General features: G+C 48.4%; 1 protein-coding gene across 1 annotated transcript in view; it reads left to right on the top strand.

Annotated features, from left to right (window-relative positions):
* The window catches only part of LOC132405678 (calcium/calmodulin-dependent protein kinase type II subunit alpha), a 332781-nt gene that overhangs the window by 271745 nt on the left and 46152 nt on the right, over positions 1-14884 (top strand). The window contains exons 13-17 of the mRNA XM_059990685.1: positions 3888-3928; positions 8280-8328; positions 11395-11470; positions 11557-11651; positions 13552-13780. Of these exons, the coding sequence (XP_059846668.1) occupies positions 3888-3928; positions 8280-8328; positions 11395-11470; positions 11557-11651; positions 13552-13780 (490 nt within the window). The remainder of the gene's footprint in view (positions 1-3887; positions 3929-8279; positions 8329-11394; positions 11471-11556; positions 11652-13551; positions 13781-14884) is intronic.

Genomic DNA, 14884 nt, shown 5'->3' on the forward strand with positions numbered 1-14884 from the left:
ACAGGTAAGGTGATGAGTTGGTGGACAGGTAAGGAGATGAGGTGACGGACAGGTAAGGTGATGAGGTGGTGGACAGGTAAGAAGATAAGGTGGTGGACAGGTAAGGTGATGAGGTGGTGGACAGGTAAGGTGATGAGGTGACAGACAGGTAAGGAGATGAGGTGGTGGACAGGTAAGGTGATGAGGTGACGGACAGGTAAGGAGATGAGGTGACGGACAGGTAAGGAGATGAGGTGGTGGACAGGTAAGGTGATGAGGTGGACAGGTAAGGTGATGAGGTGGACAGGTAAGGTGATGAGGTGATGGACAGGTAAGGTGATGAGGTGGACAGGTAAGGAGATGAGGTGGTGGACAGGTAAGGTGATGAGGTGACGGACAGGTAAGGAGATGAGGTGATGGACAGGTAAGGTGATGAGTTGGTGGGCAGGTAAGGAGATGAGGTGACGGACAGGTAAGGAGATGAGGTGGTGGACAGGTAAGGTGATGAGGTGGTGGACAGGTAAGGTGATGAGGTGGTGGACAGGTAAGGTGATGAGGTGACGGACAGGTAAGAAGATGAGGTGGTGGGCAGGTAAGGAGATGAGGTGACGGACAGGTAAGAAGATAAGGTGGTGGACAGGTAAGGTGATGAGGTGACGGACAGGTAAGGAGATGAGGTGGTGGACAGGTAAGGTGATGAGTTGGTGGACAGGTAAGGTGATGAGGTGATGGACAGGTAAGGTGATGAGGTGACGGACAGGTAAGGAGATGAGGTGGTGGACAGGTAAGGTGATGAGTTGGTGGGCAGGTAAGGAGATGAGGTGATGGACAGGTAAGGTGATGAGGTGGTGGACAGGTAAGGTGATGAGTTGGTGGACAGGTAAGGTGATGAGGTGGTGGACAGGTAAGAAGATAAGGTGGTGGACAGGTAAGGTGATGAGGTGGTGGACAGGTAAGGTGATGAGGTGACGGACAGGTAAGGAGATGAGGTGGTGGACAGGTAAGGTGATGAGTTGGTGGACAGGTAAGGAGATGAGGTGATGGACAGGTAAGGTGATGAGGTGATGGACAGGTAAGGTGATGAGGTGGACAGGTAAGGAGATGAGGTGATGGACAGGTAAGGTGATGAGGTGGTGGACAGGTAAGGTGATGAGGTGACGGACAGGTAAGGTGATGAGGTGATGGACAGGTAAGGTGATGAGGTGGTGGACAGGTAAGGAGATGAGGTGGTGGACAGGTAAGGTGATGAGGTGGACAGGTAAGGAGATGAGGTGGACAGGTAAGTGATGAGGTGATGGGCAGGTAAGGAGATGAGGTGATGGACAGGTAAGGAGATGAGGTGATGGACAGGTAAGGAGATGAGGTGGTGAGCAGGTAAGGAGATGAGGTGGTGGACAGGTAAGGAGATGAGGTGGACAGGTAAGGAGATGAGGTGGACAGGTAAGGTGATGAGGTGGACAGGTAAGGAGATGAGGTGGACAGGTAAGGTGATGAGGTGGACAGGTAAGGTGATGAGGTGGACAGGTAAGGAGATGAGGTGGACAGGTAAGGTGATGAGGTGATGGGCAGTTAAGGAGATGAGGTGGACAGGTAAGGAGATGAGGTGACAGACAGGAAAGCAGGTGAGGTGAGAGAGTGAAACAGGAATGGAGAATGGTGAAGGAGATGGGTTGGGATGCAGGGACATTCCCGGAAGTACAAGAAATTGATGTTCATGCCATCAGGGTGGAGGCTTCCTGCACCCATTCTGAGCTTGTTGACTTCATCAACTTTGCCTCTAACTTCCACCCTGCCCTCAAATTTACCGGGTCCATTTGCGACACTTCCCTCCCCTTTCTCGATCTCTCTGTCTCTATGTCTGGAGACAGTTTATCTACTAATATCTCTCTTATAAACCCCCAGTGTCCTGGAGCTATCTGGACTGTACTTCTTCCCGCCTTGTCACCCGTGAAAATGTCATCTCCTTCTCTCAGTTCCTCCATCTGCTTTCAGGATGAGTCTTTTCATTTCAGTACTAATCAGATGTCCTCCTTCTTCAAAGAAAGGGGCTTTCCCTCCTCCATCATCAACACTGCCCTCACCCTCACCTCTTCTACTCGTGCAAATCTGCCCCCACCCCATTGTTCCACCGCCCTGCCAGGGATACAGTTCCTCCTGTTCTCATCTATCACTCTACCAACTTCCACGTCTAGCACATAATCCTCCACAACTTCCACCATTTTCATCGGGATCCCACCACCAAGCACATCTTTCCCACACCCCCACTTCCTGCTTTCCGTAAAGGTCACTCCCTACGTGACTCCCTTGTCCTTTCATTCCTCCCCACCGATCTCCCTCCTGACACTTATCCTTGCAAGCGGAACAAGTGCTACACCTGCCCCTACACTTCCTCCCTCACCGCCGTTCAGGGCCCCAGACAGTCCTTCCAGGTGAGGCGACACTTCACCTGTGAGTCCGTTGCGGTGATTTACTGTGTGCAGTGCTCCCGGTGTGGCCTCTCGTACATCAGTGAGACCCGACGTAGACTGGGAGACCACCTCACTCCATCCACCAGAAAAAATGAGATCTCCCAGCGGCCACCATTTCAATTCTACTTCCCATTCCCACTTGTCAATCCATGACCTCCTCCTCTACTGTTGCACTGAAGCCATGCCCAGGTTGGAGGAGCAACACCTTATACTTCATTTGGGTAGGCTCCAACCTGATGGCATGAACATTGATTTCTCAAACTTCCAGTAATTGCCCCCCCTTCACTATTTCCCCATTCCCACTTCCCTCTCTTTACCTTCCTCTGGTCTCCTCTCCCTTCCCTTTCTTCCATGGTCTGCAACCCTTTTTTATGGATTCCCCCCTCTCCAGCCCTTTATCTCTTTCACCAATCAACTTCCCAGATCTTTACCTCACTCCTTCCCCTCTTCCACTTTCACCCATCACCCACCACTTTGTACTTCTTCCTCCCCTCCCCACACCTTCTTACTCTGACCTCTCACCTTTGTTTTCAGCCCAAAACGTCGACTGTACTCTTTTCCCTAGGTACTGCCTGGCCTGCTGGGTTCCTCCAGCATTTTGTGTGTGTTGCTTGGATTTCCAGCATCTGCAGATTTTCTCTTGATTGAACCAATCTAGGCTGATGTTGAAAGGTCTTGATAGAGTGGACATGCTGAGAATGTTTCCTATAGTGGGGAATCTAGGACCCAGAGGGCACAGATTGAGTGGATGTGGAGAGGATGTTTCCTATGGTGTGGAGTCTAGGACCAGAGGACACAGATAGAGTGGATGTGGAGAGGATGTTTCCTATGGTGTGGAGTCTAGGACCAGAGGACACAGATAGAGTGGATGTGGAGAGGATGTTTCCGATAGTGGGGGAGTCTAGGACCAGAGGACACAGATAGAGTGGATGTGGAGAGGATGTTTCCTGTAGTGGGGGAGTCTAGGACCAGAGGACACAGATAGAGTGGATGTGGAGAGGATGTTTCCTGTATTGGGGAATCTAGGACCCAGAGGGCACAGATAGAGTGGATGTGGAGCTGATAGAGTGGACATGCTGAGAATGTTTCCTGTAGTGGGGAATCTAGGACCCAGAGGGCACAGCTCGGAATAGACCATCCCATTAGAATCGAGATGAAGAGAAGTTTCTTTACCAGAGGGTGGTGAATCTGTGGAATTTGTTGCCACGGGCAGCTGTGGCGGCCATCACTGGGTATATTTAAAATGGAAGTCGATAGGTTCTTGATTCATTAGGGTGTGAAAGGTTACGGAGCGAAGACAGGGGAACGGGGTTGAGAGGGATAGTAAGTCTGCAATGATGGAATGGTGGCAAAGGTTCGAAGGGCAGAATAGCCTAATTCTGCTTCTACTTCTCACAGCATTAATGACTATGACAGTAACATAATTCTGTCTGTCTGCAGGCGGGAAGAATTCAGGAAACAGGAAAGCTGATGGAGTGAAGGTAAGACCGGATTTTCATGATATTTTCCCCAATCTATTCTGACCCATTGTCTGTGAGTAGCAGAGCTGTACATGATTGATCACTGCTGGGTCACACACAGTCTGAAATGTAGGAGAAACAACGAGTGACATGACACTGGTAATGTTAATGACAGCCAGAAGATCATCAGCAGATGAAACACACTCCATCCACAGAGGGAACTTCTTTTCCCAGCCCATCACAGGAACCAGCCTCCCCTCCACGGACTCTGTCTACACTTCCCACTGTCTCAGTACAGCAGCCGGCAGAATCAAAGACCCCACCCTCCCCAGACATTCTCTCCTCTCCCCCCCATTGGACAGAAGATACAAAAGCCTGAAAGCACGTCCCACCAGGCCCAAGGACAGCTTCTACCCCACTGTTATCAGTGAAAGCACGTCCCACCAGGCCCAAGGACAGCTTCTACCCCACTGTTATCAGTGAAAGCACGTCCCACCAGGCCCAAGGACAGCTTCTACCCCACTGATATCAGTGAAAGCACGTCCCACCAGGCCCAAGGACAGCTTCTACCCCTCTGTTATCAGTGAAAACACGTCCCACCAGGCCCAAGGACAGCTTGTACCCCACTGTTATCAGTGAGAGCATGTCCCACCAGGCCCAAGGACAGCTTCTACCCCACTGTTATCAATGAAAGCACGTCCCACCAGGCCCAAGGACAGCTTTTACCCCACTGTTATCAGTGAGAGCACGTCCCAACAGGCCCAAGGACAGCTTCTACCCCACTGTTATCAGTGAAAACACATCCCACCAGGCCCAAGGACAGCTTCTACCCCACTGTTATCAGTGAAAGCATGTCCCACCAGGCCCAAGGACAGCTTCTACCCCACTGTTATCAGTGAAAACACATCCCACCAGGCCCAAGGACAGCTTCTACCCCACTGTTATCAGTGAAAGCACGTCCCACCAGGCCCAAGGACAGTTTCTACCCTGCTGTTATCAATCTATTCAACAGCCCCCTTTATAATAAGATACTCTTATAATAAACTCTTGACCTCACAATCTACCTCGTTTTGATCTCACACCTGATTGTCTAACTTCTCTGTACGTTCTCTGTAACTGTAACACTTCATTCTGCATTCTGTTATTTTATATATTTTATGTTATTTAGAGACACAGCAGGGTAACAGGTCCTTCCATTCCACCCAGTTACACCCATGTGACCAATTACCCTACTAATCCGTACACCTTTGGACTGTGGGAGGAAACTCATGCGGTCACAGGGAGAACGTACAAACTCCTTACAGTGGTGGGAATTGAAAGCCATAGTGTTACGCTGACTGCTAGGCTAGGCACAGTGGGGGAGGTGGGGGAGGCACGCCCCTGTCGCACTCCTCGCTCGGTTGGCCGCTCTCTCCGGACTGCGACCGCTGTGACCCCGGTACGCGGACCTCGGGCCCTTACCTTGTCCTCTCACTGGTGTGTTGCAGTGATTTTATATATTCGTACAAGGAAAATATGCGCTATGTGTTTAATATCCAAACATTACTTAAAATGTTATGATGCTATTGACTTATAAGTGAGTTATAATTGACTTATCACTATGTTCATGTGAGGAAAATATGCGCTGTGTGTTTAATATTAAATTCATTAAGTTCATTAAATTCATAAGATAAACCCTTTTAGAAATGAAATTGAATGTATTAGCCACTTATAAGTGACCTATAGTTGACTTATCACTTATATTCTGGTCGTGATTAACACCCACACCCCCCATCGGCCGGTCCGCAAGGATATTGTCAATATTAAACCGGTCCGCAGTGCAGAAAAGGTTGGTGACCCCTGTTGTAAATGATTCCATCGTATGGGCTGTTTGCAAGACAGATTCCTCACTGGATCTCAGTGACAAGAAGAAACCAGTTTACCAATCCCAAGGCATTTAATGGTTTTCAATTGTTATACTTACCGAGTTAAAATAAAAATCTTTTCTCCCAAATGGTGATGTGTTTCCTGGAAGCAGCCCTGACCACCACTCGGTCTCACTGTCGAGTCTCTGGACTGAGCTGGCATCGGTGTGTAAACAACAAGGTGCAGAGAACAGTTACCATTACCCAGAAAATGCAGAGTAGGATGACCATAAGACATAGGAGCAGAATTAGGCCAATCTGCACATCGATTCTTTTCCGCCACTCCATAATGGCTGATTTATTATCCCTTTCAAACACAAGAAAATCTGCAGATGCTGGAAAGGCACATAAAATGGGAGAAACTCAGCAGTCCAAGACCCTTCTTCAGGAATGGAAAAGGGGAGAGGTCAGAGTAAGAGTCTTCCTGTCTTCTCCCGGAAACCTGAGACACCCTGACTAATTAAGAACTTATCAACCTCTGCCTTAAATATACCCAATGACTTGGCCACCTCAGGCATCTGTGGCAATGAATTCCACAGATTCACCACCTTCTGGCGAAAGAAATTCCTCCTCATTTCTGTTTTAAATAGATGTCCCTCTATTCTGAGGCTGTGTCCTCTGGTCTTAGACTCCCCACTATAAAAAATATCCTCTCAGAATCTACTCTTTCAATATTCAATAAGTTTCAATAAGATCCCCTCATTCTTCTAAACTCCAGTTAAGTATAGGCCCAGTGCCATAAACACTCCTTATGTGTTAACCTTTTCATTGTCGGGATGACTCTTGTGAGCCTCCTCTCCAGTGCCAGTACACCATAGATATGGGGCCAAAACGGTTCACAATACTCCAAGTGCAGTCTTATCAGTGCCTTACAAAACCTCAACATCACATCCTTGCTCTTATAAGAACATAAGAAATAGGAGCAGGAGTAGGCCAGCTGGCCGGTCAAGTCTGCTCTGCCATTCAATGAATCTATGGCTGATCTGGCCATAAACTCATCTCCACCTACCTGCCTTTACCCCATAACCTTTAATTCCCCTGCTATGCAGAAACCTATCCAACCTTGTCTTAAATATATTTACTGAGGTAGCCTCCACTGTTTCATTGGGCAGAGAATTCCACAGATTCACCACTCCCTGGGAAAAGCAGCTCCTCTTTATCTCCATCCTAAATCTACTCCCCCGAATCTTGAGGCTATGTCCCCTAGTTCTAGTCTCACCCACCAGTTTAAACAACTTTCTCTTATCTATCCCTTTCATAATTTTATATTTCTCTCATTCTTCTGCATTCTAGTGAGTACAACTCAACTCAATCTCTTCTCATAGTCTAACCCCCTCATCTCTCAAATCAACCTGGTGATCCTCCTCTTCACAGCCTCCAAAGCCAGTATACCCATCCTCAAGTAAGGAGACCAGAACTGCATGCAGAACTCCAGGTGCGGCCTCACCAGTACCTACTTTAGCAAATCCTTTACAAGGACTCCCAAGTCCCTTTGCATCTCTGATTTCTGAATTTTCACCCCATTTAGAAAACAGCCTAGACCTTTTCTCCTTTTACCAAAGCGTGTGACCTTTCACTTCCCTACACTATATTCCATCTGCCACACTTTGCCCAATCCCCAACTCGAAGTCTTCCTGCAGCCACTCTGTTTCCTCAACACCACCTTTCCTCATATTGTCTGCAAACCTGGCCACAAAGCCGTCAGATTCAGCTTCATTAATCTGTCACGTCTATTGAAACAGACAGTGAAATATGTCATTTGCGTTATCAACCAACACAACCTATGAATGTGCTGGGGGCAGCCCACAAGTGTCACCACACATTCCGGTGCCGCATAGCATGCCCACAATGTTCAGCAGAACAACCCAGAACACAAGAAGCAACAAAACAAAACAGCTGCAAAACAAACCCCATTCAGCCACTCGTGCATACTACAGTCCTGCAACCTTCAGTGGATTCGCAGATTCAGCCATTGTCATCCAGATCATTGACATATAACGTAAAGGGTAGCGATCCCCTGTACAACAATATTTAATCCTGTTGCTTTCTGATGTTTTTGATCCAAGGCTCCTTTAGAAGAAGTTGCTTCACGTTCATTTTATTAAGAGTTGATAGAACGAAGAAAGCTGGAACAGAATGGTAACGTACAGTAGGTTTACTAGTTGAGAGATACAAAGGAACAAAGATAACACCTAACAGAACAACTATTTTTATACCTCAGATAAGAAAATTTCCATTCAAATCTATAGATAAAAATTAACCAATTAGAAAGCACTTATTCGATTCTGCAGTACCAAGTTAACCAATGAGAAAGCACTTAGTACAGAACAGAGGACCACCAGAGGCATATAAAACTTGTGTGAAATACAAGCAGATGATTAAATATTAACCTGCAACAAAAATGACAATTAAAATTCTAATCTAAATTGAAGAACCACCTGGTTAATTTTGTTTCTGCTTTTACGCAGGAGTCCTTGGAGAGTACCAACACTACGATCGAAGATGAGGATACCAGAGGTGAGATTTGCAGAGGGAGGGCACATTTCAGAGCTCATCAGGTTCTGACCAACTCAAAACCAATGACACACCCTGTACGTGGAGGGTAGTTCATGAAGCCTCCTCCATAAAAGATGCATTTGCCTTCCCTACCCTGACTCAACCAGCAAGTTAACCTTTAGAGAATCCTGCTTGAGGACTCCCAAGTCCCTTTGCATCTCAGGTTTTTGAATTTTCGCCCCATTTAGAAAATTGTCTATGTCTTTATTCCTTCTATCAAAGTGCGTGGCCATATGCTTCCCTACACCGTTTTCCATCTGCCACCTCTTTGCTCATTCTCCCAGTTCAATTCCAGAGACCTGGGTGCTGTTGTGACGACCCACTTTCTGCGCAGGCGAACCGGCTCACAAATAGCCAGCACGTGGGGGGAGACTTTGGTAATGCACCTCTGATGTCATTTCCGCCCGGAGAGGGCGGGCGCTAAGGATTAAATGCCAGCGCCGCGAAGTTTGAATAAACTAGTCTCCAAACGATTTACCGACTGCGTGACGTTATTTCAGCGCTGTGTGTAGCACATCGCTACACTATCCCAAACTCCGGCATTGACCACATGCTGCTCTATTGTCCTCCCTCCTCACAAGGATTGGCGGATAAATCAGCCACCGTAGATTGCATCCCAGTGTGTTTGAGTGAGGGGTGGAAATGACGGGACAGTGGGAAGATAAAAATGGCATTGGTGCAAAGGAGTGGTGACGGTTGGAGCAGACTGGATGGGCCAAAGGGCCTGTTTCTGTGTTGTGACAGTCTATGAAGGGATCATGTGTAGAAGTAACTGGAGGGTCAGAACATAGAACATACACATACGGTAGAACAGTACAGCCAGAACAGTTAATGTGGTAAAATGGATCAGCAAATTTGCGGATGACACCAAGACTGGAATTATAGTGGGCAATGAGGAAGACTATCATGGCATATAGATGGCATGATTAGAGCATTGACTGATTGGTCAGAGGCAGTGAGAGGGAATAAAAGGATCTTTGTCTGGTTAGCTGCCATTGACTAATGGTGTTCGGCAGGGGTTGATGTTGGAACCACTTCTTTATGCTGTATATAAATGATTAAGATGATGGAATAGATGGCTTTGTTGCCAAGTTTGCGGATGATATGAAGATTGGTGGAGGGGCAGGTAGTGTTGAGGAAACGGGCAGGATGCAGAAGGACTTAGACAGATTAGGAGAATGGGCAAGAAAGTGGCAAATGAAATACAATGTTGGAAAATGCACGGTCATGCACTTTGGTTGTAGAAATAAATGTGCGGACTATTTTCTAAACGGGGAGAAAAACCAGGAATCTGAGATGCAGAGAGATTTGGGAATCCTTGTACAGAACACCATAAAGGTTAATTTGCAGGTTGAGTCAGTGGTGAGGAAGGCAAATTCAATGTTAGCATTCATTTCAAGAGGTCCAGAATACAAGAGCAGGGATGTGATGCTGAGGCTTTATAAGGCACTGGTGAGGCCTCACCTTGAGTACTGTGAACAGTTTTGGGCCCCTCATCTACGAAGAGATGTGCTGGCATTGGAGAGGGTTCAGAGGAGGTTTACAAGGATGATTCCAAGAATGAAAGGGTTATCATATGAGGAACATTTGATGGCTGGGTCTGTACTCGCTGGAATTTAGAAGGATGGGGGGGGGGGGGGAATCTCATTGAAACCTGTCAAATGTTGAAAGGCCTAGACAGAGTAGATGTGGAAAGGATGTTTCCCATGGTGGAAGAGTCCAGGACAAGAGGGCACAGCCTCAGGATAGAGAGGCACCCTTTCAAAACAGAGACGCAGAGAAATTTCTTTAGCCAAAGGGTGGTGAATTTGTGGAGTTTGTTGCCACATACAGCTGTGGAGGCCAGGTCATTGGGTGTATTTAAAGCAGAGATTGATCGGTTCTTGACTGGACATGGCATCAAAGGTTATGGGGAGAAGGCCGAGAACTGGAGTTGAGGAGGAGATGGAAAAATGGATTGTGGTGAACTACATATACCTGTCTGGACACGCCCCCCCGCTGACTGCTCCTGTGGCTCCTCCCACAGACCCCGGTATAAAGGCGATTGGAGGCACTGCTCCTCCCTCAGTCTCCAGGATGCTGTGTGATGGTCTCTTGCTGCTGATAGTGCTCTCTCTCTTCCAGCTAATAAAAGCCTATCTCTCGCCTCACGTCTCCGAGAGTTATTGATGGTGCATCATGGATCAGCCGTGATTGAATGGCAGAGCAGACTCGATGGGCCAGATGGCCTAATTCTGCTCCTGTCTTATGTTTATGGAGGGCTGTAGAGATGTCCAGGTAACTGGGACCAATCAGGTTGATGGTTCAACACAGCCTAGACAGCAGAGGGTCTTTCTGTACTATAGTATCCTCTGACTCTGTGATTCTGGTACAGGCCCTTCAGCCCACAACGTTGTGCCTACTTTTTAACCTCCTTCCCTCCCACGCAGCCCTCCATTTTTCTATCATCCATGTGCCTATCTAAAAATCTCTTTAGTGTCTCTAACGTACCTGCCTCTATCACTACAATGGCAGAGCGTTCCACTACCCACCTCTCTCTGTGTAAAAACCTCTGACGTCTCCCCTATACTTTCCTCCAATCAACTGAAAAATTATGCCCTAGCGTATTCTCTATTTCTGCTCAGGGGTTGAAATCTCTGACTGTCCACTCAATCACACGTCACGCCTCATCCTCCCTCACTCCAGGGAGGAAAGCCATACCTCAGTCTATCCTCATCAGACGCACTCACAAAGTGTCGAAACATGCAGGGAAATGTGGCACTGTCCGAGGATGTGCTGAGGGCAGCCTGCAAGTGTCCCATGCTTCCGGTGCCAGCATGGCCTGTCCACTGCACACTAACGCTAACCGTTAGTACGTCTTTGGACTGTGGGAGGGGACCGGAGTACCCAGAGGAAATCCACACAGTCACTGAACATAAAACTCCATTCAGACCACGACGGGAATCGAACCCTGAATGCTGGTGCTGTAAAGTGATTGCACTAACCAGTTAGGCGCCTGACCTCATCTTCTTTCTCTGCCACCTCCAGTCCGCAAACAGGAGATCATCAAAGCCACCGAGCAGCTGATCGAAGCAATCAGCAACGGAGATTTCGAGGCTTACACGTGAGTTGCTTTTCCCGTCTGTGCATTCATCGTTTTGTGTTGAGATGTTTGCTCTGAGAATAATCATCTCCCTTGCTGCCTTTCAGAAAAATGTGTGACCCTGGGGTGACTGCGTTTGAACCCGAGGCACTGGGAAACTTGGTGGAGGGACTCGATTTTCATAGATTCTACTTCGAGAATCGTAAGCATTTATTTAGAACATAGAACAGTATATCACAGGAGAGCCCCGTGCGGAACATTTAGAGAAACGGTGCAGAATAGACTTTTGGGGCTCAGCAGCCCCGATTGCCGAATCACGGGACAATTTGCAAAGACCGGTTAACCTCCTAATCAGTAGGTCATTGGACGTCAGAGGAAACCGGAGCACCCGGAGGAAACTCACATATTCCACAGGGAGGATGTACAAACTCCGTTTAGAGGATGCTGGAATTGAACTCTGACACCCGAGCTGTGATAGCGTTGCGCTAACCGTTGTGTGACTGTGGAGCCCCCCCATTCCCTGCTTATTCTTGTGTCAGTCTATCAGCCTCCTTTGCATCTGCTCCCACCAGCACCCCTGGCAGCCCATTCCAGGAAGCCAGCACTTGCCCGCACATCTGCTTTAAACTTTCCCCCTCTCACCTGAAATACATTTATTAAGAGATACAGCACAGTGACAGGCCCAAAGAGGTCACATTGCCAAATTATACCCTGTGACCAATTAACCTACTAACCCATACATCGTTGGCATGTAGGAGGAAACTGGAACACCCGGAGCAAACCTAACGGTCACAGGGAGAACGTACAAACTCCTTACAGACAGTGACGGGAATTGAACCGGGGTCACTGGCACTGGAACAGTGTTACACTAACCACTGTGCTACTGTGCCGCCCTTTCTTGCTAGAGTTTAGAAGAATGCAGGGAATCTCATTGAACCCTACCACACATTGAAAAGTCTGGATAGAGTGGATGTGAAGAGGATGTTTCCTATCATGGGGGAGTCTAGCACAGGGGGTGCAGCAGTCCTGACAAAGGGTCTCAGACCGAAATGGTGACTGGTCACTCCTCTCCATAGATGCTGCCTCAGCTGCTGAGTTCCTCTACCATTATCCAGAGGGTGGTGAATCTGTGGAATTCATTGCCACAGATGGCTGTGAAGGCCAAGTCATTGGGGATATTTAAAGTGGAGGTTGTTCAGTTCTTGATTAGTCAGGGTGTCAAAGGTTACGGGGAGAAGGCAGGAGAATGGGGTTGGGGTTGTAAGGTTCAAACTAAATTTATTATCCATACATACAAATATCTGTGGATGCTTGGATAGTGAGGATGCCTGAGCATTTCCCACAGTACAATGCAGAGCGGAGACCGAGTTTGTAAATCTGGTGGGAGTACTGTGAGAGGGGTGTGGAACAGGTGGCAGAGAAGGAGTGCCAGGGGCAGGGAGGTGATCCGTGTACCAACTCTCCCAGCCCTGAGACACAATTGGTTTATTGAACATTACCGAATGTCTCCGGTGCTTCCCATTCCCTCCTGTCTCCCTTCCCCCTTTCCCAACTATGATCCCCCTCTCCCTGCCCCCTTCCCACTCCCAGTCCACAGCAGAGACCCATATCAGAATCAGGTCTGTCAACACTCACATAGGTCATGAAATTTGTTTTTACTGTGAAATGCATAAAATTACTGCAGTGCTGTGCAGAAGTCACAGGCCCCCTAGCTGTAGGTACTGTGTGTGCCTGAGACTTTTGCACAGGACTGTCTATGTCACCGTACACAACCCTAAGGCTCACTTCCTTGCAGGAAATTGGAATAGACGAAAATTGTTGTGCAATAGAATTAGTGAAAGACAGTGCATAAAGAACAACTTTGATGCAAAAGAAGACATTGTACAAATAATCAATAAATAATACTGAATATTAGTTGAAAGTGGGTCTGCAGGACCGGGTTCACCGCTGTGGTGAATGAGGTGGGTTCAGGAGCCTGATGCTTGACGGTTAATCAGAGAGATATAACATATCAACCGTGACGGAAAGGGGGAGCAGAGCCCGTGGCCTCGTTCTGCTCCAGGCCGAGTATCAGCACTGACAGCTCTTCCATTCCCCCACAGTCTGGTGCAAGAACAACAAACCAATCCACACCACCATCTTGAACCCCCACATCCACCTGATCGGGGAGGAGGCCGCTTGCATCGCCTACATCCGCATCACCCAGTACATCGACGGCAACGGCATCCCGCGTACTGCACAGTCCGAGGAGACCCGGATCTGGCACCGCCGCGACGGCAAATGGCAGATTGTCCATTTCCATCGATCTGGAGCTTCGTCCGCTCTGGCTTAGTAAGGGTTAAAGCTCATCGGTGTTGGGGCGGAGAAAGTCACAGAATCAGGGATCTCCCTCAGTCCTGCTCCACCCGGGTGGGGTCCGCTCACTCTGCTTTGTTGATGGTCCTGGTGGATAGGCAAGCGATGTCTGGTGAATTATTGACAAGCACAACAGTCGCCCACCACATTGATGCCAGAGTCTTCTTCACCATTACAGTATGAAGAAACAGGCAAACCCAACCCAACGGGTTCGTGCTGAACAAGAATCCCAGTCCCAGAGACCCGCATTTGGTCGAGGGATTCCCACCCTGGGGTCCAAAGACGCCTCAGTAATGTCCATGGCATAAAAAAATTTGTGAAACTTGCTGTAAATTTTTCCAATTCATATACTTGTCGAAATTCCTTTCAAATATTAATGTACCTGCCTTAACCACTTCCTCCGGCAGCTCGTCCAAAACACTGACCTCTGACAGCTCTCTCAATACACTGACCTCTGTCAGCTCTCTCCATACACTGACCTCTGACAGCTTGTCCCGTACACTGACCTCTGACAGCTCTCCCCATACACTGCTCTCTGACAGCTCTCTCAATACACTGACCTCTGTCAGCTCGTCCCGTACACTGACCTCTGACAGCTCTCTCCATACACTGACCTCCGACAGCTCGTCCTGTACACTGTCCTCTGACAGCTCGTCCCGTACACTGATCTCTGACAGCTCGTCCTGTACACTGTCCTCTGACAGCTCTCTCCACACACTGACCTCTGACAGCTCGTCCCAAACACTGACCTCTGACAGCTCTCTCCGTACACTGACCTCTGACAGCTCGTCCCGTACACTGACCTCTGACAGCTTGTCCCGTACACTGACCTCTGACCGCTCGTCCCAAACACTGACCTCTGACAGCTCGTCCCAAACACTGACCTCTGACAGCTCGTCCCAAACACTGACCTCTGACAGCTCTCACCATACACTGACCTCTGACAGCTCGTCCCATACACTGACCTCTGACAGCTCGTCCCATACACTGACCTCTGACAGCTCTCTCCGTACACTGACCTCTGACAGCTCGTCCCGTACACTGACCTCTGACAGCTCGCCCCGTACACTGACCTCTGAC

This window comes from Hypanus sabinus, chromosome 15 (assembly GCF_030144855.1).
Source record: "Hypanus sabinus isolate sHypSab1 chromosome 15, sHypSab1.hap1, whole genome shotgun sequence".
Taxonomy (NCBI): Eukaryota; Metazoa; Chordata; class Chondrichthyes; order Myliobatiformes; family Dasyatidae; genus Hypanus; species Hypanus sabinus.